Source organism: Macrotis lagotis, chromosome 5 (genome assembly GCF_037893015.1).
Source record: "Macrotis lagotis isolate mMagLag1 chromosome 5, bilby.v1.9.chrom.fasta, whole genome shotgun sequence".
Taxonomy (NCBI): domain Eukaryota; kingdom Metazoa; phylum Chordata; class Mammalia; order Peramelemorphia; family Peramelidae; genus Macrotis; species Macrotis lagotis.
This window is the reverse complement of record NC_133662.1, coordinates 40,717,632-40,745,347: the sequence shown is the minus strand read 5'-3', so window position 1 is coordinate 40,745,347 and position 27,716 is coordinate 40,717,632. Positions and strand designations below refer to the sequence as shown.

Genomic DNA, 27,716 nt, shown 5'->3' with positions numbered 1-27,716 from the left:
CACAGTGTGTTACCAAGACTCTACTTAAAGCCCTTCACTTTCATACTAGCAGAATCTTTTTGAATCCTTAATTTCTTCCAGGTCATTTCAAGTCAAGCAATGAAGTTGGATTTCAGTAGATAGATAGAAAGATAATAGATAGGTAGATAGATACATATATATATATACATATATATATATATATATACATACAGGTCTACAGATTAGATAGATAATAGAGAAATAGACAAGCACAAAAACAGATCTCAATAGATAAATATAGTCAAATAGATCTTTAGTCAAACTAGATAGATGATAGACAGAAATAGACACATAGACAGATAGCTAGATAGCTATAGAATGAGATATATCTATAAACAGACAGATAGCTAGCTAGCTAGATAAAATATCAAGTGCATATGTAAGTACTTAATATGTGACATGTGCTATACTAAAAGGACCTCTCTTGTTACATTTTAATTCTCCAAATTGCCAAAATGTTTCTATTTATTTATCATAGTAATTATTATATCTAATATTTTTAGGCAAGCAAATAAGATGGTGATCTTATTCACATCTGCATTAGTTTACTCCCACACTTTGCTAAAGCTAGTGCCAGCATGGTTCAGTATGACAACCATTCTTACATAACTTAGCTTCTTTGGCACTGCATGAACTCTTTTCAAACAAACTTTATATGCTGCCACAGTGCATTAGATAGTTCTAGAATTTCACCATCCTGGCACCATTTGCAATAATTTGATCTCTGAGAATTAGGAGAAGCAAATAAAGGACTCTAGCTATGTATATATAGGTAAGTGAGGACTTCGTAGCTAAATATTTCATTCACATTTTTGTTCTTCAAATATTTGTTGCATTGCATTACTCTTGATTTTCTGCCATCTATCCCCTTAAGGAATAAATATAACATGCTGAGGACATTGGTTCTTGGATCCCACTATCATGTTTGTTTCATTCATTTTCTCAAGCTTTTAAAAATTCTTACAGAGCCTCAAGTTTATGCCTGTCTTCACAGTGTAATGTTAGCTGCTAAGAAAGGGTATTTAGGTCTCCCAGTCTTAGTCATGTTTTGCTCCAGGGGGGAGTCAGTACTTTTGTTTAATTATCTTTTCCTTGGTTTTGTCAATTTGCCATATGTTGTTTTATGCAAGAGGAAGACATGGATGTAAATACTGGAAAGGTGGATATTGGTTGGTGTGGCAGCTCCCTAATTTTTGACCACCCACATCCTCTTGCTATCAATTTGGTGACTTTACATCTCACCTTGTCATTGTTTTGAAACAAAAACTAGTTTCCAAGTGAGGCATCCAAAATATATTTTATTTATTATCTTTTTTAAAACCATAGATCATGTCCCATTTTTGCAAATAAATAACATTTTTCCTTAATCCTACTTCAGGGGCAATGGATGCTACAACGCCATTTTCCAACAGCACCAATTAAGAATTTTATACTATGTTTTTTGAATTTCAAAATGGAGAATAGGAATGTCCATTGAAATGCTATTGAAATGCATCTACTGCCAACAGAGGAAGGTATTTTCATTCAGAAGGATTTGAAATAAAGAATCCTCTGCTGAAACACAGAGATGACCAATAGTGTTCTCAGGATCTATGCCAATGGAAAACAAATTCTAACAGATTTTCCAGAGTAAGATAGTAAGTAGTAATTATGAGTAGTGCATATGGTGATAAGGTATTTCCTGTCTTTTGTCCAAGAACCAACCTAGTGAAGTTCAGAGAGCTTCACCAAGGTCACTCATTTCAAGTAGCTGATCACAGTTTTTGGTAAGAGCACTTCTTGAAAATCACTTTATAGAGATGTTGTAATCATTGTTTAGTTATGTGAGTACCCACACTGATGAAATTATAAATTCTTGAACCAAGTATTGATATGCAAATAATTTTATATGACATAACATTTTGGTATTTTTCCCTAACATTTTGTTTTTGGATCATACCTGAGATTTCACTGGTATACATTATTTTCATTGAGGAAATGCTCCTTATCAATGCAAATTGACATTGCAACTTGTAGTCTTGAGAGTTCTTTGGAAATACTGAGCTGTTATGAGATTTTCCTGGAATCATATTATGTGTCAGAAGCAGGACTTTTATCATAGTCTTCTTCACTCTTAGATCGGCTCTCTATCAACTTTGTCATGCTCTTCTTCCTCAAATTCTATATAATTTGCTAAAGTTCAGGATAATAAAAACTGTGAGATCAAACAATATTCTCTTTCCCAAAATGGTTTAATTTATACATGAATAATTTATACAAAATAAATAATTCATACATAAATATACAGATTTTGAAGTATCGTGTATTTCCTTTTAACACATCAAATGATTTGTGATGAAATTTTTCTTCCATTTAATCTGTAAATGGAATTTATAGATTAAATTTAATTTAGCCTTTTATAAAAATTTTCTTTCATAATCCTCATGAATATTGGTTAATAAAGTTATAATCATATAATCATGAATCTGATGAATATTTTTAGTTGTAACTGTTAATGATATGACTTTTATACTTTAGATTTTTAAGTGATTCTATGATTAAATTAATGTGACCACTGTCTCAAGTAGTATGGGTGACAATCTGTCTATCCTTTATCATCTTGTGCAAATCTATCCTTCAATCCTATACAGTGTCCAGCCAACATGCTTTAAATTTTCTATAGATTCCTTTACATCATTTGTATACCAATACACTTATATGTACCACCTGTACATGAATTATGCATTTATAGATCTGCCTCTCCCATTATATTTTGGGACATTTCTTGTGAATGATTTTTGTTACTAATATGCTATTTATATACTCTATATTTATAGTTATTATTTAGATACTCTATGTTTCTTCTGACTAGCCACTCACTTATTAATGTAGGAAGATTATAGTGTTCAATGATTCTCAGATATACAATATCTCTGGAAGAATATTTGCATTAAAGATAAGGGTTTTTGTTTCAGGGGGATACTTATAAAAATGAAGAGTGGAATCTAGTTGAATTTCTTTATTGTATTAAGTTCTCATCCTAGAGCACTGAGTCTCTATTATGTTTGTGAAAGATATATATGTATATAATGTGTGCACATAAAAATATATTTTTACATAGTCATATATGTATGTTTGACAAAAGTGTTTTCTACCATCATGGAAGACATTTAGCAGAAATCCAAATAGAAGAATGGTCCTATTTGCAAATGTCATTAGTAATAGTAATGCTAGGAATACTGCAGAGGATCATTAATGTGACTCATTAACTATACATACATACATACAGATATATATATATATATATATATATATTTCTTGTTTATGCTTGAATGAAATTGATAAGTATCAATCATTACAATCAACACTTGATTCTGTTCTGAACATATTCCATGATGGAAGTAAATGCCTTTGAGAAATGTATCTATCCATCTTATATGTCTTGGCTGAAGATAATAATAAATTAAACAGCAACCACCACAATGTGTAAGCCATAAAAACCTAGAAATTTCCTCAGTTGACAAGCCCAGTATCTCTTTGCTAAGAAGAGAGGAATGACAACTAAGAGCAGCACCAGTTTCAAACTTGTTTTAGAAATCTTAATTAAGGAAAAAAAAATATTTGTAGCAACAATCTTTTAGGTAACTATAAAAATACAAGAAAAAAAGTCAATATTTATTATTTGAATAATGGGTGAACAATTTTCATATGATCTTAATCAATTATTATTGTACCTCAAATAGTGATAATTTGAATAATTCAATGAAAGATGTGATAATTAATAGGAAGTGGTCTAAGGTAATATATATACAATGATTTCAGTTATATAAATGTAAATGCTTAAGGGCAGTAGAATGCCAATCAATTGTAATGTATAGTCTTTATTTTTAGAGAAAAAGAAGATGAAAAGCACACATCCTTTCTCTTAGGAGAGAGACTGAGGGACTGTAGTACAGATTATCAGATGTGGTAGCTTTTTTTAAATTTTATTTAATTTTTTTTGATACAAAGGAAAGATGGTTCAGGCTGTTATGTATATAAGGAAGTGGCTGTGATGTTAAATAAAAAGACATCAAAAGAATGTCACAGAGGAGAGAGTACTGGAAGGTCATGAGTAGCATCACTTCATCAAACAATGAGGAACACTGGAGTGGGGAAAGCCATTTATAAGAAACTTGACAACGTACCCAAGTCAACTAGCCTATCCTAAGAACATTTAATGTTGAAACTGGAAGGAGAACAACAGGCAGACAAAAAAAAGGAAAAGATTTGTTCAAAATTTTCTGACAAATCATTTTCCCCACAACAGAGATGGAGCCATCACATTTTGGTTCCAATATCACAGTCTCTGAAGTGATGTTTGAGGAAATAGAAATGACAATAAAGTAAATAAAGATGGGAGGAGCAGCTGGAGCTGACAAAGCATACATACCAAGTAGGTTCATGCTTCAGGTTATTCAATTTTGAGGACATCACACAAAGGGATTTATTTTCAAGATACATGGAAAATGGAAGTTTGTCAAATGCTTAGGGGAAAAATAATAATGAATATTTCTGTGAAAAATGACCAACAAAAACATCATAGAATCACAGAATTTGAGAGTTGGAAAGACCCTTATTGGCTATCCGGTTCAGCTTATCCAACTATTTATAATTTCTACCTATTGCTCCTACAATAGCCCTTTGGGGCCAAAAAGTCTAACATTTCCTCATGTATAAGATGAACCTTTTTTTTTTTGAAAAATTTGGGGTCTAAAAACTGGGACCATCTCATACAATGTTGTAGATGTTTTTACTTGCATTTCCCACTTTTTCATGCTTGTTGTCTTTGTACTCATTGTTTCACATTTGTTACTGGTATATTAGGTTAAGTTTTGCCACATTCTGCCCACAAATAGCTCAAAAAAGATTTTTGAAGAGTGCTGAATTCAAGTTCAAAGTGATCCAGTTTGCAAAAATGAATTAAAATTATGCTGCTGAATTAAATCTGGTCCTCCTTCAACTGAGAAAACAATCTGAGGCTGGCTACAGGAAGAAGAAACCCTATTTAAAATTCCATGACTGAAGAAGACCATGAGAGGCGAGTCAGCAAAATGGCCTGATTTAGAAAGGGAATTAAAGATATGGATTGAAGAGCAAAGGCCAGCTGGAATTCTTGTGTCCACAAAGATGGTTCAGCATGAGGCAGGAAGAATTGCTGATGAAAAAGAAGTTGTTCTTCAAAGGAGTCCACAATTAGTGCTTCAGATTCATGAAACTGAATGAACTAAACACACATACATGTACCAGACTTTCCCAGATAGTGCCTGTGTTCAACCCCAGACCAGAGCACAGAGAAAAGAGCAGTCAGAGCCTCTCCTAAAACAGTGATTCATCATCAAACACAGATGAGGACATGCTAATGGATGGCAGTTTTGACAGTGATGAGGAGTTGTACGAATTTTATGATGAATAAAACTTGAGCTCAATAACTTTATTTAATACTTTTTTTTCAAATTCCAGCCCCAAAATTAAGGTGTGTCTTAATTCCCCATTTAGGGGAAATATGGTTATCTCTTCTCCACATACCATCGCTTCCAAATATTCATGACCCCATTCAGTCTTTTCCCCAGGATGAATAGGGCTAATTCCTTAATTAATCCTGATATAGTCTGCATTCAATGCTCTTCTCTTTCCTGGTTGCTCTTTTCTAGAAACTTCCCATTTGACCTAATATTCTTCTGTGATATTAAGAACAGAGTGCCATATATTGCAGAAGAAATCTGAAAAGACTACCATTTCTTGATTACTGAAAGCTATATCTTCTTAATACAATTCAGTACACCATTCACTTTTTTCATTTTTTCCAATTACATGTAAAGATAGTTTTCAACATTCATTTTTTGTAAAATTTTGAATTCTGTATTCTCCCTTTCCTTCATTCTTCTTGACAGTGAACAACCTGATATGGGTTATACATATACAATCATGTTAAATATTCAGTCTGTATTTCATGTTGTGAAAGAAGACGCAGGAAAAAATGGGAAAAGCCATGAGAAAGAAAAAACCAAAAAAAAAATAAAAATAAAAATTGTTATGTATACTTTGGTCTGCATTAAATACCATAGTTCTTTCTCTGGATGTGGATGGTATTTTCCATTTCAAGTCTTTTGACATGTCTTTGATCATTGTATTGTTGAGAAGATTTAAGTCTATGTAAAATGTTTTCTTGGTTCTGATGACATCACTCCGCATCAGTTTATGTAAGTCTTTCTACATCTTTCGGAAATCATCCTGTTCATGATTTAGTATGAAACAATAGTATTTAATCATATTCAGAGGCCACTTGTGTAGCCATTCCCCAATTGATAGGTATCCCCTCAGTTTCTAACTCTTTCTAATTCTTGATAAAAGTATTTTATACATCATGCTATTCACTGTTTTTGGTCAATCATTATGATGAGACAATGCTTGGGGTCCCCTAAAATTCCATGATATTTTAAAAATAATATTTTATTTTCCCCAATTGCATTTTAAAATAATTTTTGAGATTCTTTTTGTTTTAAATTTGAGTTCCAAATTTTATATTTTCCTCACTAACTTCCAGAGAGGGTAAACAATCTGATCTATGTTATGCATGTGCAATCATATAAAACATTTCCGTATAAGTATTTTGTACAAGAAGACATGAAAGGGAAGGAAAGAAAGGAAGAAAAAGGGAGAAAATAGTATATTCAGTCTGCATTCAAAGATTATCAATTCTTTCTCTGGAAGTGGTTAGCATTTTTCATCATTAGTCCTTTGAGAATTTCTTGTATCATTGTATTTCTGAGAATAGTTAAGTCATTCATGGTTCTTCACTAAGATATTTTTTAAGATTAACTTATTATACCTGTGAAGATTATTTTTATATCCAAATACAAGGCAGACACTCTTCATTGAATTTCATCTTTTTTTAGATAATCTTAATACTCTAGCTTGTTAAGATCTTTTTAGATCCTGACTCTCTTGTCCATAGTGTAAACAAATCAACACTGCCTGTCCTCAGCTTTGTATTATCATAAAATTTGTTGTACATATCATCTATGCCTTTATCCAAGCTATTAATAACATGGTAAGCAGTACAGAGTCAAGCACATATCACTGGAAGAAAGAATTTCACTAGAAATCTTCTGGATTAAAATTGATTACTCTTTGAGTCTGGTTATCCATAAAGTCCCACATATACACAATTGTTTTATTACCTAATCAATATATTTTCATCTTCTCCACAAGAATATGTTTCTGAATATAAGTACTGACTCTTGTATCTAGAAAATAATCTCTAGATGAAATCAAAATTTGTATATACTATGAGAACTTTTCTGATGAATGTATAGAATTGGAGAGAGCCAAGCTTCTGCAAGTAACATTCTATTATAGACTATCTTTACAGTCACATTGTTAATGGAAAAGTGCAAAAAATACAGGAAATGAGGGTGGAGCCAAGATGGCAGAGTGAAGGCAGGAAATTCTGACAGTCTTCCCCCAGACAATTCCGAAAGTCTTTAAATAAGAAGTCCAACCAAATTCTAGAGTGATCAAACTCACAGAAAGCCTGAGTGAAAAAAATTTTCCAGCCCAAGACAATTTGGAAGATCTGCAGGAAAGATCTATTACACTAGGGTTAGAAGGGGCCACAGTGGAGTGCTGGCTGCAGGAGCCCACCAGTCATCCAGGAACAGCCCTCAGGGCACCTGAGTTCCTAGGGTGCCTGGATCCATGGTTTTTCATACCTTGAAACCCAGGAATTGCCAAGGACAATTGGGAAAGGCAGTGAGAAATCTCTGCCATACCAGAGTGAGGGAGGAGCCCAGTCCAGCCCAGTGTAGTCCAAACCAGTTAGTATGGGAACTGGCCCTGGGACATGGGAGCAGGCCTGCAGTACCATCCATCAGGGAGCCACCTGGCAGTTGCTTCCAGAGCACTCAGCCTACTGATGGTAAGGGAGTCAAGGGAGACTGCAGAGGTATCTTTACTAATTCTGAGGCAGGACACTGTTGCTTTGCCCATCCTCAGAACAAGGTCACAGTCTAGGGCACAGTTCCATGAAAAATAACTTTTCTGCCATAGTGGAGCAGGTTCTAGGGCAGTTCTAGGACAGAGGGGAAGTGTTCATGGTCAGTCACAGATCAGAGCACAAGACAGGAGAGTAGTAAGAGCCTCTCATAAGATTTTGAAAGAATTGAAGTCCCTAGGAGATGTACATGAAAATAGTTGAAAAACCCTTCAAAATCTTGGGAAAGGGGCAGCAAAGTGGTGCAGTGGATAGAGCACCGACCCTGGAGTCAGGAGTACCTGAGTTCAAATCCTGCCTCAGACACTTAATAATTACCTAGCTGTGTGGCCTTGGGCAAGCCATTTAACCCCATTGCCTTGAAAAAAACTTAAAAAAAGAAAGCTTTGGAAAGTGGATCCTCCACCCTAGAGGCAGAGCCCCACCTTAACAAAATGTTAAAAATCAAGAAATAGGCTGGAGAAACAAGAAAAAAAAATCCCATAGAGGATCAAAATTCATACTCAGAAGATAACAAAGTCAAAGCTTCTGTATCCAAATTCTCCAAAAAAATATGAATTGTCATCAGGCTATGGAAGAGCTCAAAAAAGAATTTGAAAATCAAGTAAGGGAGATAGAGAAAAAATTGGGAAGAGAAATGAGAGCAATGTGGGAAAATCATGAAAACCAAGTCAGTAGCTTGGTCAAGCAGATACAAAAAAAACTAAAGAAAATAACATCTTAAAAATTCAGTTCAAATGAATAAAGTAATTTAAGTCAAATGAATAAAGCAGTTTAGGTCAAGTGAATAAAGCAGTCCAGTGAACAGAAGAATGTCTTATAAAGCAGAATTGGCCAAATGGAAAAGCAGATGCAAAAGCTCTCTGAAGAAAATAATTCCTTCAAATGTAGAATGAAGCTAAGGGAAGCTGATGGCTTGTGAGCAATCAAGAAACAGAAAACCAAAAACAAAAGAATGAAAAATTAGAAGAAAATGTGAAAGAGGATATTCAGGTCTACTGAATCCTGCTGCAGGTTTTCTTTGCTGGGCCACTCTGAGGCCGGAACTCTACACTGTATTCATTGGAAAAACTAGCTGAACTGAAAACAGATCCAGAAAAGAGAATTTTAAAATTATTGGTCTACTTGAAAGTCATGACCAGGAAAAGAGCCTAGACTTCATTTTTCAAAATATTTTCCATGAAAATTACTTGATATCAAAGAAGCAGAAGATAAAATTAAAAATGAGGGAATTGAGGGTGTCTAGGTGCCTCAGAGGAGAGAGCACCAGCCCTGGAGTCAGGAGTACTTGAGTTCAAATCTGGACTCAGACACTTAATAATTACCTAGCTGTGTGGCCTTGAGCAAGCCACTTAACCCCACTGCCTTGCAAAAAAAAAAACTAAAAAAAAGAAAGAAATTGAGGGAATCCATCGATCACCTCCTGAAATAGATCCCAAAATAAACTCCCAGGAATATTATAGCCCACTTTCAGAACTTCTAAGGTTTTTTCTTTTTTTAAAATTTTTATTGGTATTTTATTTTTACAAATATATGTTAAGAAAGTTTTTCAACATTTATCCCTATGAACAGATATATTTTTAAGTTGCAAAATTTCCTTCCACCTTTCATTCCCACCCCACCCTCACTTCAGTAGCAGTCAACTTAACATATTTGAAATGAACATGTTTACAGATTAGTCATTTTCAGTATGAGGAATTAGGATTAGGGGAAAGATATATATATATATATATATATATATATATATATATATATATATCAGATATATATATATCAGATATATATATTCATCAGATTCTGAAGGATTTTTTGTTTATTTATTTTATATTATAGTAATCTGGTAAGAATAATCATAAATCCTCCCCAAGAAAAGATGAGAAACCTCAAGAATGGTGAGAGAGAAAACAAAGTACTTCAGTCTGTGTTCAGATTCCAATGTCTCAGTCTCTGAGATGAGCTGCCTTTCCCATCATAGCCACCAGAGAAGTTGCTTCCTCCCCACTCTCATCTATCCATTCTCTCTCTTTTCACCCTGTCCTTGTTCAAAAGTGTGTTGTATCTGAGTACAACTCCCATGATCTACCTTCTCTAACATCTATTCTCCCTTTCCTCCCCACTGCCATTCCCCCTTATCCTCCCTTTCCTCTCATTTTTCTCTAGAGTAAAATAGTGTGTATGTTATTTCCTCTCTAAGCCATTTCTGATGAGAATGAAGGTTCACTCATTCTCCCTCACTTACCCCATTTCACTCCATTGCAAAAGCTTTTTCTTGACTCTTATGTGAAATATTTTAGCCCCTTCTTCCTCTCCTTTCTCTTCTTTCCAGTACTTCCCTTTATCACCCTTTGACTCTATCTTTATAATATATTATACATTCATATTTCACTCTCTCCTGGGCCTTGTCTATATATGCTCTGTCTAACTGCTCTTATAAATGAGAAAGTTCATATCAGTTATCAGTATCTTCTTCCCATGAAGTAATACAAGCAGTTCAACATCATTATGTTCATTAGAATTAGTCCTTCTAGTCCAGCCCCTTTATGGTTCCCCCGAGTCCTTTACTTGGAGATCTAACTTTCTATTCAGCTATGGTTGCTTCAATAGGAAAGTTTGAAAGTCCCCAGTTTCATTGAAAATCTATCTTTTACCCTGAAACATTTGTTCAGTTCTGCTGGGTAGTTGATTTTCACTTGTAAACCAAGATCTTTTGCCTTCCAGGATATCATATTCCAAGCCCTACTAGCCCTTAATGTGGATTCTGTCAGATCCAGTGTAATCCTGACTATAGAGACAAGGTAGTTGATTTGCTTGTTTCTGGCAAGTTGGAGTTTGGCTATAATATTCCTGCAAGTTTATTTTTTGGAATTTCAGGAAGTGATTGGTGAATTCCTTCAATTTCTATTTTACCCTCTGCTTCTAGGATCTCAAGGCAATTTTGCTGTATTACTACTTGAAAAATGAATTCTAGGCTCTTTTTCTGGTTGTAACTTTCGGGTAGTTCAATACTTTTTAAATTATCTCTTCTGGATATGTTTTCAAGGTCACTTGTTTTTCCAATGAGATATTTCACATATTCTTCTAATTTTTTTTTTGGTATAGTTTTATTTCTTCCTGACTTTTTGCAAAGTCACCAGCTTCCTTTAGTTTCATTCTGCATTTGAAAGAGTTATTTTCTTCAGAGAGCTCTTTAATTTCCTTTTCCAGCTGGCCAATTCTGCTTTTTAAGGCATTCTTCTCATTTACCTTTTGTGTTTCTTTTTTCATAATGTTATTTTCTTCAGTTTTTTTTTGTATTTCTTTCACCAAGTTGCTAACTTGTTTTTCATGATTTATCTGCATCGCTCTCATATCTCTTCCCAATTTTTCCTCTACCTCCTTTAATTGCTTTTTAAAGTCTTTTTTGAGCTCACCCATAGCCTGTGCCTATTTTCTATTTCTCTTGGAGGTTTTAGATACAGGTTTTGTCATCATTTGAGTATGTATTTTGGTCCTTCATGGAAAATTTTCTATGGTCAGATTCTTCTTTTTCTATTTGCTAATTCTATTTGCACTTCCAAGGCTTTGGGGGATTTTGGGGACAACCCATAATGACCTTAATTACTCCAAGGACTTATGAGAGGTTATGACTGCTCTTTTGCGGTTCAGGTCCTCCCCTCTGCCCTGGAGCTGTGAGGATGATCCCTGCTGAACTATGGTGGTGTTGTGGGGGCCCAGACTGCAACCTGGATCTGAGTGTGGGCAAACAGCTGAGTCCTGCCTCAGGGAGAGCAGAGAAACCTCTGCAGCATCCTTCAAACCCCTTACCATCTATGGGCTAAGAGCTCTGGATGTAGTGTCTCTGCTGACTCCCCCTGCAGGTTCTCACCACAGGGCTACTCTGAGGCTGGAGCTCTGCTCTGCACTCACTCTGGTGTGTCAGAGTTCTCTCACCACCCCTTGTGGCTGTACCTGATGATCCCTGGATTAAGAGGCAGGAAAAAGCTTTTGCAATGGAATGAAGGGGGGGGGAGAGTGAGGGGTAATGAGTGAGCTTTCACTCACTTTCCTCAGAGAAGAAAGAACATACACAATCAATTGGGTGTAGAAATCATTCTTACCTTAGAGGAAAATAGAAAAGGAAAGGGCTGGAAGCAAGGGGAAAGAGGGAGGGAAGGGAATGTGTGTATGTGATAGAAGAGCAGGAAGATCATAGCAGAAGGTAATCAGATACTTTATAGTTTTGAGAAGCAGCAGGGTGAAAGGAAAGAGAGAAAAGAGTAAATGGAGTTTGTGAGGAATAGGTTGGACAGAAGTATAGGTAGCAACAGTAACAGTGGTGGAAAATATTGAAATGTTTCTCTGATATTGAAACAAGTTAGTTTCCAGTTGAAGTAGCACTCCATATGCTTCCCCTCCCCCCGCCACTGGCTTGGAGAAGGAGGGAGAAAATCAAGGGACCAAACAGGATTTTCTGTTTCATACCAAAGCACCAATTCTTTTCACCCATTGTAGGTGGTATGCTCTAGCTAAAGTGATTAAAGTAAGCTATTGTTACTTCTTTCTCCCATTGTATTTAAATGGAAGATTCTCTTACTATTATTTTGAAATTAATTTCATGACACCTTGAGAGTAGGAAACACCTTTTTTGTCATTCTTTATATAACCAGGGCTTAGAACAGTAATAGAAGGTTCTGAATAAATATTTATGGCTTGACTGATTTAAAGAGAGTCAATATGGCCTAGTACTTAGAATATTAGTCTTTGAGTTAGGAAGATCTGGATCTAAATTCAGCTACTATCTTTTAATAGTAGTATGTGTGTATGTATAATCATGAGTAATTAATAATCCCTTTGAACCTTAGGTGATAACTCCATTAGACTATTCAATATAGTCTAATTATAGTTTACAGTCGTAGAGTAAGTTTCCATCTCCACTTTTAAAAGGTCTAGTAAAACAATGATAAGAATATAAATGATGAATCATCTATTCAAGGACCAATCATATAACATATGCATGTATAAATATCAATACATCTTTCTTTCAAAATCTTGTACTTGAGAGTAATGAAGATTAAATGCTAACTTTTTAACCTTGCCTGTTCATACTCTGAAATAATTATTGTCAAACACTGAGATGATCAGAGGTGAAAGTGAAAAACTGGTTATTAGTACTTCTTATTGAATCATGGTCTACAGAAATAGAATGAGTGATTTATATCTTATTTTGCTGAATTTATGTGGTTTCTTTTGTGGGGATTATGCAAATATTTTTCTGCTTTGAAAGAATTTCCTGAAAAATTAATATCAACTTTTGTTAATCTCCCATATTAAAGCTTTGTTGGGGGAGTGGAGCCAATATGGCAACAGAAGAAGAACCTCTCTTAGGTATATTAAAAATCATAAAATTATGACTCCAAATTTTCGAGAGACAGAACCCATAAAGAGATCTAGTGAGGCAATTCTCCAGAACAAGGTAACCTAGAAAATAGTGGAAAGGCCCTGCTCCATGGGGTTAGAGGGGCAACCCACCAGAATCAGGTAACTTCAGCCTCCCAGAGGCAGCCCCAGGGCACCTGGGTGACCTGGCTCATAACAGCGGTTCAGTTTCCTGACCTACACCCTGGGGAACACCAGGCACAACTTGGAAGATCAGTGGCGGGACCTTTGCCAGAGCGCATTAAGCCCAGGCCTCAGTGAGCAGAGGTGGTGGTGGAAGCCCAGATCCAGGAAAAGGAAGCAAGTGGAGCCAGTAAGCAGAAGCTCCCAGGCAACTCAGCCTTGAGTGCTCAACCTAGGTAAGGGAGTAGAGAGAGACTTCTGAGATATGTCCTCTGTCCCTGGAATAGGACTCTGGGACTCTGACCACATTCAGATCCTGATCACAGTCTAGGCCCCCCATAGAACAGCAGGACCACCCCCACCTCAGCTCGGTGGCAGAGGGGTGAGCTTGTGGTTATTCACAGACCAGGAGGGAAGACAGAGCTTCACACACTGAGATCCTTGTAGGGGGTGTCCCAATAATACTCAAAAGTCAGGAGGTACCCCAAAACCAGACACAGGCTGTAGAAATGAGTAAACAGAGAAAAAAGAGGAACACCATTGAGAAATAAATTGTCTATGCTTCCAAGAAGGATAAAAATACTCAATCTGAAGATGAGAAAGTCCAAGTTTCTGCATCTAAAGACTCCAAGAAAAACAGAAATTGGGCTCAGGCTATGACAGAGGTAAAAAAAAAAAGATTTTGAAAATCAAGTAAGAGAGATAGAAGAAAAATTGTCAAAAGAAATGAGAGAGATGCAGGAAAAACATGAAAAAGAAATCAGCAGCTTAGTCAAGTAGATCCAAAAAAATGGTGTAGAAAATAACTTGTTAAAAACCAGCATAAGTCAAATGGATTAAACAATTCAAAAACTTATTGAGAAGAATGCTTTAAAAAGCAGAATTGGCCAGATGGAAAAAGAGATAAGAAAGCTCTCTGAGGAAAACAAATCCTTAAGATCTAGAATGGAGCTAAAGGAAGCTGACAAGAAGTTAAGACACAAAAAAGAATGAAAAATTAGAAGAAAATGTGAAACATCACATTGAAAAAACAACTGACTGATCTGGAAAACATTCAGGAAAGATAATTTAAAAATTATTGGAATATTTGAAAATCATGATCAGGAAAAGAGCCTTGACCTCATTTTTAAAGAATTCCTACAGGAAAATTGCCCAGATATCCTAGAAGCAGAGGGTAAAATAGAAATTGAGAGAATCCACTGATCTCTCCCAGAAAGAGATACAAAAAAAAAAATCCCAACTCCCATGGATATTATTGCCAAATTCCAGAACTCCCAAGTCAAATATCGTAGAGCTGCAGTCAGGATCACACAGGACTTAATAGCAACTACATTAAGGGCTCTTAGGGCTTGGAATGTAATCTTCTGGAAGACAAAAGAACTCAGAATGAGACAGAGAATAAACTACCCAGCAAAACTGAACATCCTCTTCCAGGGGAAAGATGGACTTTCAGTGAACCAGGAGAATTTCAATTGTTCCATTTGAAACAAACAGATAAATAAATAAACAAACAAACAAATAAATAGATAGATAGATAGATAAATAAATAAATAAATGAATAAATGAAATTTTCAAAAAAGAGAGAAGAAAAGAGAATTTTCCACAATAAGTTCAAATCATACAACCAGGACAAATTGCATTATCAGGGTACTGAAAGAACTTTCAAATGTGATTGCTAAACCAATGTCTTAGGTATATGTGAAATGGTAGAAAATGGAAGCGATGCCACAGAACTGGAAATAAGCAAATATTCCTCACTTGAAGTCATGACATACACAGATGATTTGAAGTCACTGAGATAGTTTAAAGAGGGAAGTGGGAAGGTCATTAAACACAAGAAATTCTGTCAATGTGAAGATGAATTTAGACTTTGTCTGTTTCAATCCAAAGGGTAGAATTTGGAACAAAAGCTTGATATGACAGGCAAGTCAATTATATAAGTCAATATAGGAAACACTTATACTATCTCTCTTATAGGTTGCTTGGGATAAATATGTAAACTTGACTTTGGATTAACCCAGAACATAAAAATGAGATTTCCTCCCAAAAAACTGAGAGATGGGTGATTCATTTGCTTTTTGGAGATAGTTCACAGTAAAATTCCATAAATCAGTAAGATCACCTTGTTTAAATTCATGAATGTTTGACTAATACTCATTTTTTGAGGAATAGATTTATTAAGAAAAGTGCTGAAATTGTAGGTAGTTGTACATGCTAATCTTATTCCTTACAAAAAAAAATTCATTCATTCATTTTTTTTAGGAAATCTTGTTAGTAAATTAATAAAAATCTTTATCTGAATTCTAATCATTCTTGTTTATGTAATTTGAGCAAGGCAGTCACACTATTTTATATTTTCAGAAATATCTAATACCTCAGGAAATACTACCATGTCCTTTAATCATAGGATCAGTTCATTTTAATGAAACTGCAAGTTCTTAGAGCTCCTTATAAAGATACATTTAAAGTACAGTATTGTGATTTCTTAGGAAATTCTTTGGACTTTGTCCAGCAGCAAGAATGTGAGCAAAGTATGAGCAATATTCTTTACTCTAGCATGTTAGGCAGACAACACATTGAGGCAGAATTCATTCTGTGAAGGTCATAGGAGTGAGTCATACACCAAGAACCAGGATTGAATAGTATTCAATACTGATGTTTGAATGCTACTCTACATTTCTTTCATGGATAGTTAAAGTCTTTTTGTTAAATAATAACCAAAGCAATTGACATCTCGATCTAACCTTTATGGGAACAGAATATGTAGTTATATATGTATTTATGAGTCAAATGTTAGAAAGAGCTATTTGTTTCTTTGATTCTGAGGGGTGTATGGAATGATCAAAGTCTAGCAAGTTATTGGCAATTTTTATTTCTGTTACTATTTTGTTTGTAAGTCTTTGTGAATATCTAATTTGTCTCCTAAAGACAAGTTGCTATTGTAATTTCAGTCCATTGTACATTATTGATATGTTTCACATGAATTTTCAAACAGATGAAAAATAGGCAGATCATCCAATGTTTCCATACAAGTTATTTCATCAATGGCAACAGTAAAACCACTGCATTTGGAATCTACCATGTTCTATCCAAGTGTATTATTGTATGAGAAATTAAATATGACACTAACAATGAAAATAAGACCAGCTGAACCAAATTAAGTGCACACAGAATAAAACTGTGTTGGAAATGACACAATCACGCTCCATTCTTTTATTTGACCATCAATCCACTATCATATAAGGTAGAGAACTGAGAAAAGAATTCATTTTTACCAATTCCCAACTTCATATTTTTTCCACACTGCTTTGCATGTGATAATAAATCATTTTAAATTTCTTAATATTTATGTTTTTTCTTGCTGGAAAATGATTCTACCTTTGACTAGGCCAGTGTCAGACTTTTTTAAAAAATCATATCAAGTATGGCATTAGTTGCTGAACAAAATGATAGTGCTCTATAATTAGCCACATCACTTTTCTTCTTATGCAGTCTCTACTACAACTTCCACTTTATTTAGGTCTCATAATTATGATGTCTCCAATTTAAAGAAATTTTGCTGGTCTGAAAAATTATTGTAGATGATAAATTATTTTACATGAGAAAATTTTGGGTTTAGTTTCATGTGGACTGAGCTTTTTAAGTCATGGAAAAAACTGTGCAATAATTCCATCATTTCTTTAGATTCTCTTCATCTCTATAACAATATTTTTTTTCTTCTTACATTGGACTAACCTTAGTAAATATTGGAGCAATAAGACTGGTAATTTCCTAATTAAATAATTTACTTCAAATATTGTGTTTTGGTGATTTTTAGATCTGCCAGCTACTGTTTTGGGGAATTATTTCTGTTTTACTGAATTGACCACTAGAGGAATTATTATACTTTTCATCATTGACTCTTCTAGCTAATTGAAAGGGGGGAAATCCCTATAATCCTTTAAATGTGATATATGCATGTGTATATACATGAATGTACATATATAATTTTAATGCCATCCAAAATAATAAATATTTGATTTTTTTCCCAGTAAAGAAACACCTTGGGGTGGCTAGGTGGCACAGTGGATAGAGCACTGGTCCTGGAGTCAGGCGTACCTGAGTTCAAATCTGGCCTTAGACACCTAATGGACACTTAGACACTATGTGGCCTTGGGCAAGCCACTTAACCCCATTGCCTTGCAAAAAAACCAAAACCCTAAAAAAAAAAAAGAAACACCTTTATGGAATTTCTACATAAATTATTTTCTAAACAAAATTGATATAAGGAAATGTGAAAGCCCTGTTTTAGTTTTAAAAGTGGTGGTGGTGAATTTTTTTTTAAAATTGAATTATCAGAAATGTAATACTCATCCCATTGATGAACCAGAAAGTAGATACTGGTGGGGTACCTTTGAGAGATAGGAGAAAGGAAAGGAGAAGATAGTCAAAAGAAAAATGAGTGGAATAGATTTACAAATTAATTTGAATTTCTCCATAGTTTTTCTTTTTGTTTTTTGGTGCTGAATAATTTCTCTTAAAATATAGGCTCATGGGGGCAGCTAGGTGGTCCAGTGGATAGAGCACCAGCCCTGGAGTCAGGAGTACCTGAGTTCAAATCCAGCCTCAGACACTTAATAATTACCTAGCTGTGTGGCCTTGGGCAAACCACTTAATCCTACTACCTTGCAAAAAAAAACTAAAAAAAAAGAAAAAATAAATAAAATATAGGTTCATGTCAAAGGATTAAAAATTAAGGTTGTTGTTATTCAATTCTTTCATTCATGTTCAACTGTTTTCTTAGCAAAGGCACTTAAATGGTTTATGGTTGAATAATTTCTTTTCTAGGTCATTTTAAAGATGAGGAACTGAGGTAAACTTAAGTGACTTGTCCAGGGTTACACAGCTAGTAAGTGTCTGAGATCAGATTTGAACTCACAAAGATGACTTTTTTCTGAGTTCTAACCCAGTACTCTATCCACTGCACCTACAAAATGACTTCAGGCTTGATCATTTAAGATGTGTATGAATATCTTAAAATATAACTATTAATCTAAATTCTAATGGCTGAAATGGCCAGCTAGTCATGTGACAAGCGGGATGGTGCATCAATCTAAATGGGTATTTGGTATTCACAAAATATCACAGTATTCTACTTGAGGAGAATTAATAAGAGACCTGGAGAAGAATCACAGAAGAAAAGTCATGGATAGATTTCTAGTTGAATAATTGGAGGGAGTATCTGCATTGATTAGATCATAGATCAGTCTACTGAATTGTAAAAGCATCTCCATGTGAAATCTGTGTTCAATGACAGAATCAAAATATTAATCAAATCATGATCATTACCTTTTTGGTAGTATTGTTTATTTCAGTATTATTTTACATTGTTGCTAACATATATTTAATGACACAAGAATCTTTCATTTAAATGCATATTATGCGACTTAAAGGAGCCAGAATTGTTTGTTGGTTATTTAAATTTATGCATCATAGTTGTACAATATGCATAGATGTACATTAATGTACACCTTAGAGTTTATCTAGTCTAACTTCCTCATTTTATAGATAAGGAAGTCAAGGCTCAATGAAGTTAAAATGACTTGCTTGGATTACATGGATATGATGGGTGATATGCAGTGCTTTTTTCCCTGTGTCATACTGCCTTTGAATAAGTTTTACACTCCTGCCTAGGTAGTAATAACAATCTATTACTGTGCTTTAAGATAAGAATTTTGAAATCATGATATTTTCACTTAAATATTTCAACAAATCAAAGTAATTAGCATAATTAGTTAATTGTATTATTAAAATAGAAATGATCTAAGCTAGATGTAGACCTAAATATTTCTGTTGTAAGAAATAATAATGTGATATTTTATTTTTTCCAAGTTTCATGAATTTATTTCTTTTGTGTAATGAATATCCAGATAAAAGGGACAAGTTTTTTCTCCTCGATTTTAATGTTCAAGCAAGTCTATATTTATGGGGGGAGGGGGTATTTCGTTTACTCTTAAACAAGAATATTTTATTAATGTAAAAAAATAATGTAAAATGTAAAAAAACATTATTTGTACAAAATGATAATAAATATTAAATTAAAAAAAGAATTTAGCTTGGTCATCATAACTGTACTCAGTTTTGCTCTTTATATTGTTCTTTCCACTTACATTATGGTCATCACTCTGTATGCTGTTTTCCTGTTTTGATTATTTCATTTTATAACAATTTACACTAATCTTTGATGCCTCCCTATATTCATATCCATCATTGAGCATTTAAATTTTGTGACATTAATGGACTGAAATCATTCTCCAATCAGTGGGAATGTGTATTGTTCCCTGTGTTTTACAACTATGAAAAATATTTTGAATATTTTGGTGTATATTAGACCTTTCTATCTTTGACATGTTTATACTAAGCAATGGGTCAAATGGTCTGGATATTTTAGTGACTTTCTTCACATAATTCCTAATTGTCAGCCCATTAATAAGCATTTATTAAGCATCTACTCTGTGGTTGACATTGTGCTAAGTGATGAAGAAAAGGAAAGACAAAAGACAGTTACTACCCTCAAGAAGCTTATAGTCTAATGAGAGTGACAACATGAATACTATGTATAAATATGTACAGAATACAGTGAAAAAAACCAACAGAGGGAAGGTATTAGAATTAAAGAGGATCTAGTAAAGGTTTCATAAAACTAGAGCTTTTCACTGGGACTTGGAGAAAGCCAGGAAAACCAGGAGGCAGAAATGAGAAGGGAGGGAATTTTAAACAGAGAACAGCCAGTGAAAATGCCCAGAGTCTGATGCTGGGATTGATAATCCTACCAATAGTATACTTGTCTGCTTGTATTTCCATAACTCCTTTAATATTGACTATTCTCATCTTTTGTACTCTATACCAATTATCTGAGTTATGAAATTACATAATCCTTTACAATATGTCTGGTCATAATATTGTGCCTGCTTTAATTTCAAATTTTAATAGACAATATTTATGATGGAGTTAGGTATCTATTTTAGTACACATTAATTTAATAAGATTTTTATATTTCATAATCCTATACAAAAGTGGGTTGCATGAGCTGTTGTGAAGTTGACTCATATTACTTAATTTTTAACTGTTGTCTGAACAATTAGTACCTTGTTTCTAGAAAGGATAATGAAGATAATAAGAGAGTAATCTTTTTAGACCCAGAAAACCTTTTCTTATAAGAGAATGTTTATTTTTAACTTATATTGAAATTTCCTTTTTCTCTTTTCAGGAGAATTTAACAAAAATATCATGCTCTTCATTTTATAATTAGATATGACTGATCTCTTCACTTTTACTTATATTTCCCCTTAGTTATTTCTTAATTCATTATATTAATCATTTCATATGGTGGAGTATAATGGACTTCTGCTATTTGAAAGTATCTGATGGTAGAAAAAAGTGTTTTGCTACTCTCATAATAAATTTTATTGCCTAGGTCATATTTTTAAGTACTAGCTTATGTTGTTTTATTTCTAACGGTTTAATGGATGGAAGCCATGAAATCTTCACTTCGATTTGATTTGATTTCATTTGCTCCTTGAGATGTCTTTTATACCTTTTACAGGTATCACAGAACTAGCATATGAAAATATTTGATTTCTTTTTGGTTCATATCTGTGGTATTATGTGTGAGGGGAGCTACTGTGAGCCTCCACCAACATAACTCCTCCTTAAATTATTTCTTGAATTTTTTGTTATTCTAAAAATTGATATTCATCAACATATATAAACATTTTCACATACAGAGAAGTACAGAAAGAACATTGAATTGGAGGCATGAATCTCATTTGATGTTTTAATAAATTCAGCTCCAAAACTGATATTCTTGTTCATATCTCCTAAGCCTCCTTTCATTTTCTTTTATGAATTTCTTGAAAATATTGCCCATTTATCTTTTCTTGTTTTTGGCCTCAGTATACTTTTTTGTTATTAAAAACAAATAAAAAGCCTTTTAGTAAAATAAATGTAGTCAAATAAAATTAACTCATTCTGGTCATCTTCAAAAATGATGATATACACCATAATTTCTTTACCTCTGGCAGACTGTTGCATCATTTATTCTATTAAGTCATGGTAAGTCACTAATTTGTCTGAATTTTTGTCTTTCAAAATAATGCTTTTTATACCATTGTATTTATTGTATAAAATGTTACCCTGATTCATTTTTGAAGAGTTCTTATAGGCCTTCATGTCAATGTTTTCATTCTTTTATCATTTTCACAGCACAATAATTTTTAATATATTCCTATTTCATAATTTTTAGCCATTCTCCTTTCCTTATTTTCCATTTTTACCTTCTAACATGTCCTATAGGATTTAACTTTTTAGCCTTCTAATATGTCCTATAGGATTTTCTTAATAAATGCTTGTAAAATGATTCTATAAACTTATAGAAGTGCCTAGGACAAGAATGCGTCAGTTGAATTGCCATTCATCGAGCAGCTAGAGTGTGTCAGAGATAGGAATTGAATTCATGTTTGCTTTAGCCCTAGACTACTTCTCTCTCCACTATACCAAATTATAGCTTGCTCTCTCTCTCTCTCCCTTTGCTAATATTGTATTCAATAAATATTTACTCCACTTAATAATTACCTAGCTGTGTGATCTTGGGCAAGCCACTTAACCTCATTGTCTTGCAAAAAAAAACAAACTAAAAAAATAGAAAAAAATATTTACTCAACTGAATTAAAAATGTATATAATTCTTAATTCCAGAAGTGACTATCAGTCTATTAGCCCCTTTACTTTATACTGTTTTGATATAAAGACATCAGGCTTTATTATGCTACTTATAAAGTCAAGTTATAGAAATCAAATCAATAGTGAGTAAATAGTGTTTTAGAAGACAAGATATCTTTAGTGATATTACCAGTTCTAGGCTTGGTTTCCTTCACCTCATTTCATCCTTTTGAAATTACATAATGATTAATGAATATATAGTTCTTGTGTCTTGACTTATTAATTTAAACTATTTAAACTCCTTTAGAAAGATACATATAAATTGTAATGGATATTTTCAGGATTTATCAAGTTTAAAAAGAGAAATAAAAAACATTTCAACAGCAGAGCATATCAGCACATAAGAAAAATATGTTCATAAAATGGAGGAATGTTATCATTGTTTTTATTATATTATACCATTATGTGTACTGTTAAATCACTAGTCAATTATGTACTATTACTTCTTCCATGATTTAATATGTGAAGTTTCACCTTATGTTATACAAATTGTTCTTTATTTATAAGGCTGTGTAAGTTATAGGTTTTGAAAATTCATACATATAGAAAGTGATTTTTGAGAGCATCTAGCCATTTCCTTCATTTTATATATGAAGAAACTGAGAACCAGAAAAATTAAGTCAATGGCACAAGGTTACATATATAGTAATTGGCAGAGTAGGGATTAGAATGCAGATTTTTAAGTCAGTCTGATATGCTTTCCATAATTAATCACATCATCATCCTTTGAAATTGGTGATTCATATTTTTTTTTTGCTGAAAGACAGATGAACTGTGTTATCTATGTCTGTATTGTTCTCACTATTTATGGGAAAATATTACTATATTTTGAAATCATGTTTAAGTTTAATAAATTCAGTTGAATAGGCAATTCAAGTTAATTTGGAGGAATACTTTAGTTAAACATTATATGATTAAGGTCAGAACAGTCTATTAAGCTTGTGCCTTAAGCATGATGAGATGAATTAGATCTCTTATACATGAATGACCTTGCACTGTTTTAAAGTGCTTGAAATATACTTTAATGAAATATATACTTCATTGTTTTAGTTTCTTCTGAGAGAATCTGTAAATTCTTCCAATTGAAATTTCACTTTCTGAAATTTCTAATGTTCTAGACAGTTTTCTTATATTCTTTATTATGCTATTAAGGTTTTTTCCCTCTCTTTCTTTTTGGTCATGTTATGTTCTTTTGGGACATCTATCTATGAGGCTTAGGTCTTTTTGTTTTTTATCTTCAAAATTGTGTGTTTTATTTACATTGTAAGAATGTATTCTTTTTATGTAATTGTTCATTGATTCTCTTATTCTACATTGCCCTGCTCCTGCGTATATTTGCATTCCAAATATATTGCTCTTTCTTTGATTCCTTTGATTAGGTTTGCCACTGCAGCTAATTATCATTATCACTATCATTATTATTTTTATTATTTATTCATGGAAAAAATTATGTTTTCATGATTCAGAACACTACTCTTTTAAATCTTTCAGAAACATTATGTGATTGCTCCATGTTTTCTTCAGATTTCATAGTGTCTTTTATCTTGTCAAGTGTTGATCCTTTTCTCTCATTTTTCAGTATTTATTTATAGACATCTGAATTCATTTACTAGATCTGCTGGCCATGTTCAAGATCTTTGAATATTCTGATTCTTGAAATCTTAGGTATTTTTATTTCTTTTCCTCCTATTTTCTTTATCATTCACTTTCTAACTGCCTCCCCTCTGATTGTGGTTTCCTTGGGAGGTAGATCTCAATATATCTTAACTTCCTATCTTTCTGGTCAATTCATGGCTCAATAGCCTAGGTCTCTGACCCAAATGACTTTTGAGTGGTCAGAAATGAACTAAATTATAGCTTGTTGTGGTCTTTCCCTCAAGGATTGGTAGAGTGTTGCACAGTCTCCCACACTGTGTCTTTTCCTAATGATCTGTCCCACTCCCTGTGTTTGTACGTCATAGCATCAGAAGTTCAGAACTTTACAACCCTGTTTGCCCTGGCAATGACAGTTCAGGACCTTCAGCATTATTGTTCTTAGGTTGTAGGCCACAATAGAAATTTACTCTTGAATTGATCTGGCTAATCTATTGAGACCTGAATAAACTTAATTTTTATTTTTAGTTTTGCTATTCCAAATACTTTAGTAAGAGTTCTTTGTAAGGCATTTAAAACTCCAGCTTCTGAGAATAAATGGTTGGAGAGAAATAATACACAACACAGGCAGCCACAGACTGAGGAATTTTCTTGATTTGGGGCATAATCTGATAGTTCACTGTTTTCTGATCAGCCTTGCTCTGCTCTGATAGCTTGTATTTCTCTTTTTCTTCATCAAAAATCTCTCCTTGGGGCAGCTAGCTGGCAGTGAATAGAGCACCAGCCCTGGAGTCAGGAGAACCTGAGTTCAAATCTAACCTCAGATACTTACTACTAGTTGTGTGACTCTGATCAAGTTACTTGTTGCCCCACAAAAAAGTTTGGGGGGGGAATCTCCTTGGTGTCTAGGATTCCAGAGCTGCTGCTTCTTCTTGAAGTAAGCATCAGTTAAGAGTGATTTGGAATTTTTATAAAGCAAAAGGTTAACACTGGAGAGGTGGCAATGGAAAATTTGTGATGGGTCCCTCATAGAGGAATATGGTTGATAATAATCACCAGTAGCAAGCCACTAACCAGCTGCTTCAGAAAAACCTGATTTGCTTCTGTGGTGCCAGATATCATGATCAGAACCATGACCAAGGTTATGCTAGCTCAAAATCTCCTCACATGCTGACTTGAAAGACTTTTTGCCATGACTTTGAAACTTTCTAGGCACATCCTTAATAGGGTAATACCTAGGTAATATGTGAATCTTTATCATTTGGGTTCCTCCATTCTTACCACCACAAACTGACTAAGAAATATTAGCAGGCACCCTTTCTTTTTTCTTTCAGCTGGGTTTCTGATGCAGCATACTTCTACTTTTACTTGGTTTGTAGAAAATACTTAGGAGAGCTTGAGTATCTACCATTTCCATGGGCCAGGACTGGGTTCCAGCAACAATGCTTTGAATACTTTTTGATCACTTTTCATTTACATCTTCCCTTTTGGTCTTTTTTTCCTTTTTTGACCTTCTTTTTCTTTGGTGCCTTTTTTTTTTTGTTTGCTATTTTGAGAGAAGGGGGAAAAACCTGAGTAAACATCTGTAGTCTGGAGCTAGGGATTTTATAGTACTAGAAAAAGGAAAACTGAACTCTAGTGTGGTTATGAGTTTTGCTGTAAGTTGTGTTTTATCCTTGGCTCTACTACTAGAGAAGTCTCTCCAGTAGTGTAGGAGATGGGGAAAGGGTACCAAATGATCTCAGAATCTGGAAACTATAATTCATGTTTTGGGGTATTTTTAGCTTCTTTTGAATTCTGATTGTTCAAAAACATGAAGAAAGCTTAAGTTACTTTATCTTTGGTTTTAGAAAGGTTTGAGAGGTCACATGGATCAGAGGAAATATCTAATCCTTTATCTTCTTACTCACATGATTCAGGAATCTTAGTTTTTCTGAATAAGGAAGTGAGATGATGTTGCTTACATTTCGTTTTCACTTAATTTGCATTTTAAAGATCAGCACATTAACTTCCTAACAAATAATTTTGTTGAATTCTAAATGCTGTTAATTTTTTAAAATATACTTTATTGCAAAATTGAATTTCCTAAATTATAAACTTTTTGTTTGAGAATATGAGATAGAAATGTTGCCATTTATACTATATTTATGAAGCTTCCTATACCACAATGCTTTGATGTTTAGAAAAGTTGATGGATTTAAATTTTTTTTTTTGGTTAGGGAATACCTGGATTTCCTGGAAGTCAAGGGTTAATGGGACAAAAGGTGAGCATTGATTTCTTTTGAAAGATCTTGTCTGGGAGTAATATATTTGTTGCATTTATGTGACAGATATATAGTCATACACACACATATATATATATGTACTCCATGACATATGTACTCCATGCTTTGTCAAATATTTTTGTCAACATAATTGATAATTTTTTTAAATTTAACTTCAGATATCTCTAGTTAATGTCTTAATTTAGTTCTTTGTACATTTGTGTTTTCCTAAAGATCCTTACCTCCCTATTCAATGGTCTCTTACTCCTGATTTTTTTCTGTCCTTTTCTCTGGAGTATTTTTTAGTATTTTATCCTTCTTAAGTAAAAAAGGGGACTGTTGATTCACCTCTGTTTTCCCCTGCCTTCATTTTTTTCAAGTTCCCTCTGATCCTTCATTTTGCCCAGCTCATACAGTAAGAAACTAAAAAGAATGAATTAATGAATGAAAAAACATTTATTAAGTATTTATATTTTAAGCATGCTGCTGTGTTGATATAAAAGGGAACACAATCTCTTGTCTTCAACTGACTTATATTCTAATTAAGAGAAACAATTTAAAAAGGAAATGTTGGTCAGGGATAGATATTTTGGTCTGAACCAATATAAGCAGAACTAGTGTTACCATAAAGGAGTTCAAGAAACAGTGAAAAAGCTGATGGTCATGTTCCAAAATTGGGAAATGGGCATTGGAATTACAAATCAAAGATTTTGATTTTGCTGTAGAAGAGATAGTCAAGCAATATGGGCTAAAGTTAAAAATGACTGCTTGATTTTTACTGAAGTAAACTTGGAGAGGCAATCATCAATCAGGACAACCTTATCTACCTTTAATTTTAGGGAGAAACTGGACCTCCTGGACCACAAGGAAAGAAAGGAGCACCTGGGTTAAATGTATGTTGACATAATTTTTAAAAGTAATTACAGTGGAAACAATGGATGCTAAATGTAATTTAGAATTATTTAACCTTAGCCTTTCTGTCACAGTAAAGCATTATTGTATACAGAGACAAAATAGTCAATTTATGACATATTTGACACAGAATAAACAGAAACAAAACTGACTTGGAAAATCAGAAAGTTTGACATGCTGTTTTTTTTAACTGCACTAATCCCTACTTCCAGTATATTACTGGGCATAGTAAAAAGATCTAGACTGAATCCTAATCTTTTTGGATTTGTGATACACTCACCAGAACTTTCTTATATCTTGGAGGTAAACAGGATGTCCCAAAAATCTTGGTGCAGTTTTAAACTATGAAGTTAAAGACTACACTAAAACTTATGGGACATCTTTTATAAACAGATTATAATTTCTAGAGGTGGGAGGTCCCTTAGAGAGCATTCAGTTCAATCCTTTATTTTTTTTTAACCAAGCAAACTGAGGCCCAGAAAAATATAGAGACATCCAAGTCAGGTAGTTAGAAAGTACAATAGTCAGGTTTTAAACCAAGACTATCTGATAAATCTCATGGCATATCCTGAATATTGCAAAATAGATTTAAGTATAAGAAAGAAGTAAAATTGT

At 33.7% G+C, this 27,716-nt stretch overlaps 1 protein-coding gene across 1 annotated transcript in view; it reads left to right on the top strand.

The window, feature by feature from the left end:
- COL21A1 (collagen type XXI alpha 1 chain) overlaps positions 1–27,716 on the top strand; it is a 322,637-nt gene that overhangs the window by 261,437 nt on the left and 33,484 nt on the right. The window contains exons 18-19 of the mRNA XM_074237242.1: positions 26,145–26,189; positions 27,029–27,082. Coding sequence (XP_074093343.1) covers positions 26,145–26,189; positions 27,029–27,082 — 99 coding nt within the window. The remainder of the gene's footprint in view (positions 1–26,144; positions 26,190–27,028; positions 27,083–27,716) is intronic.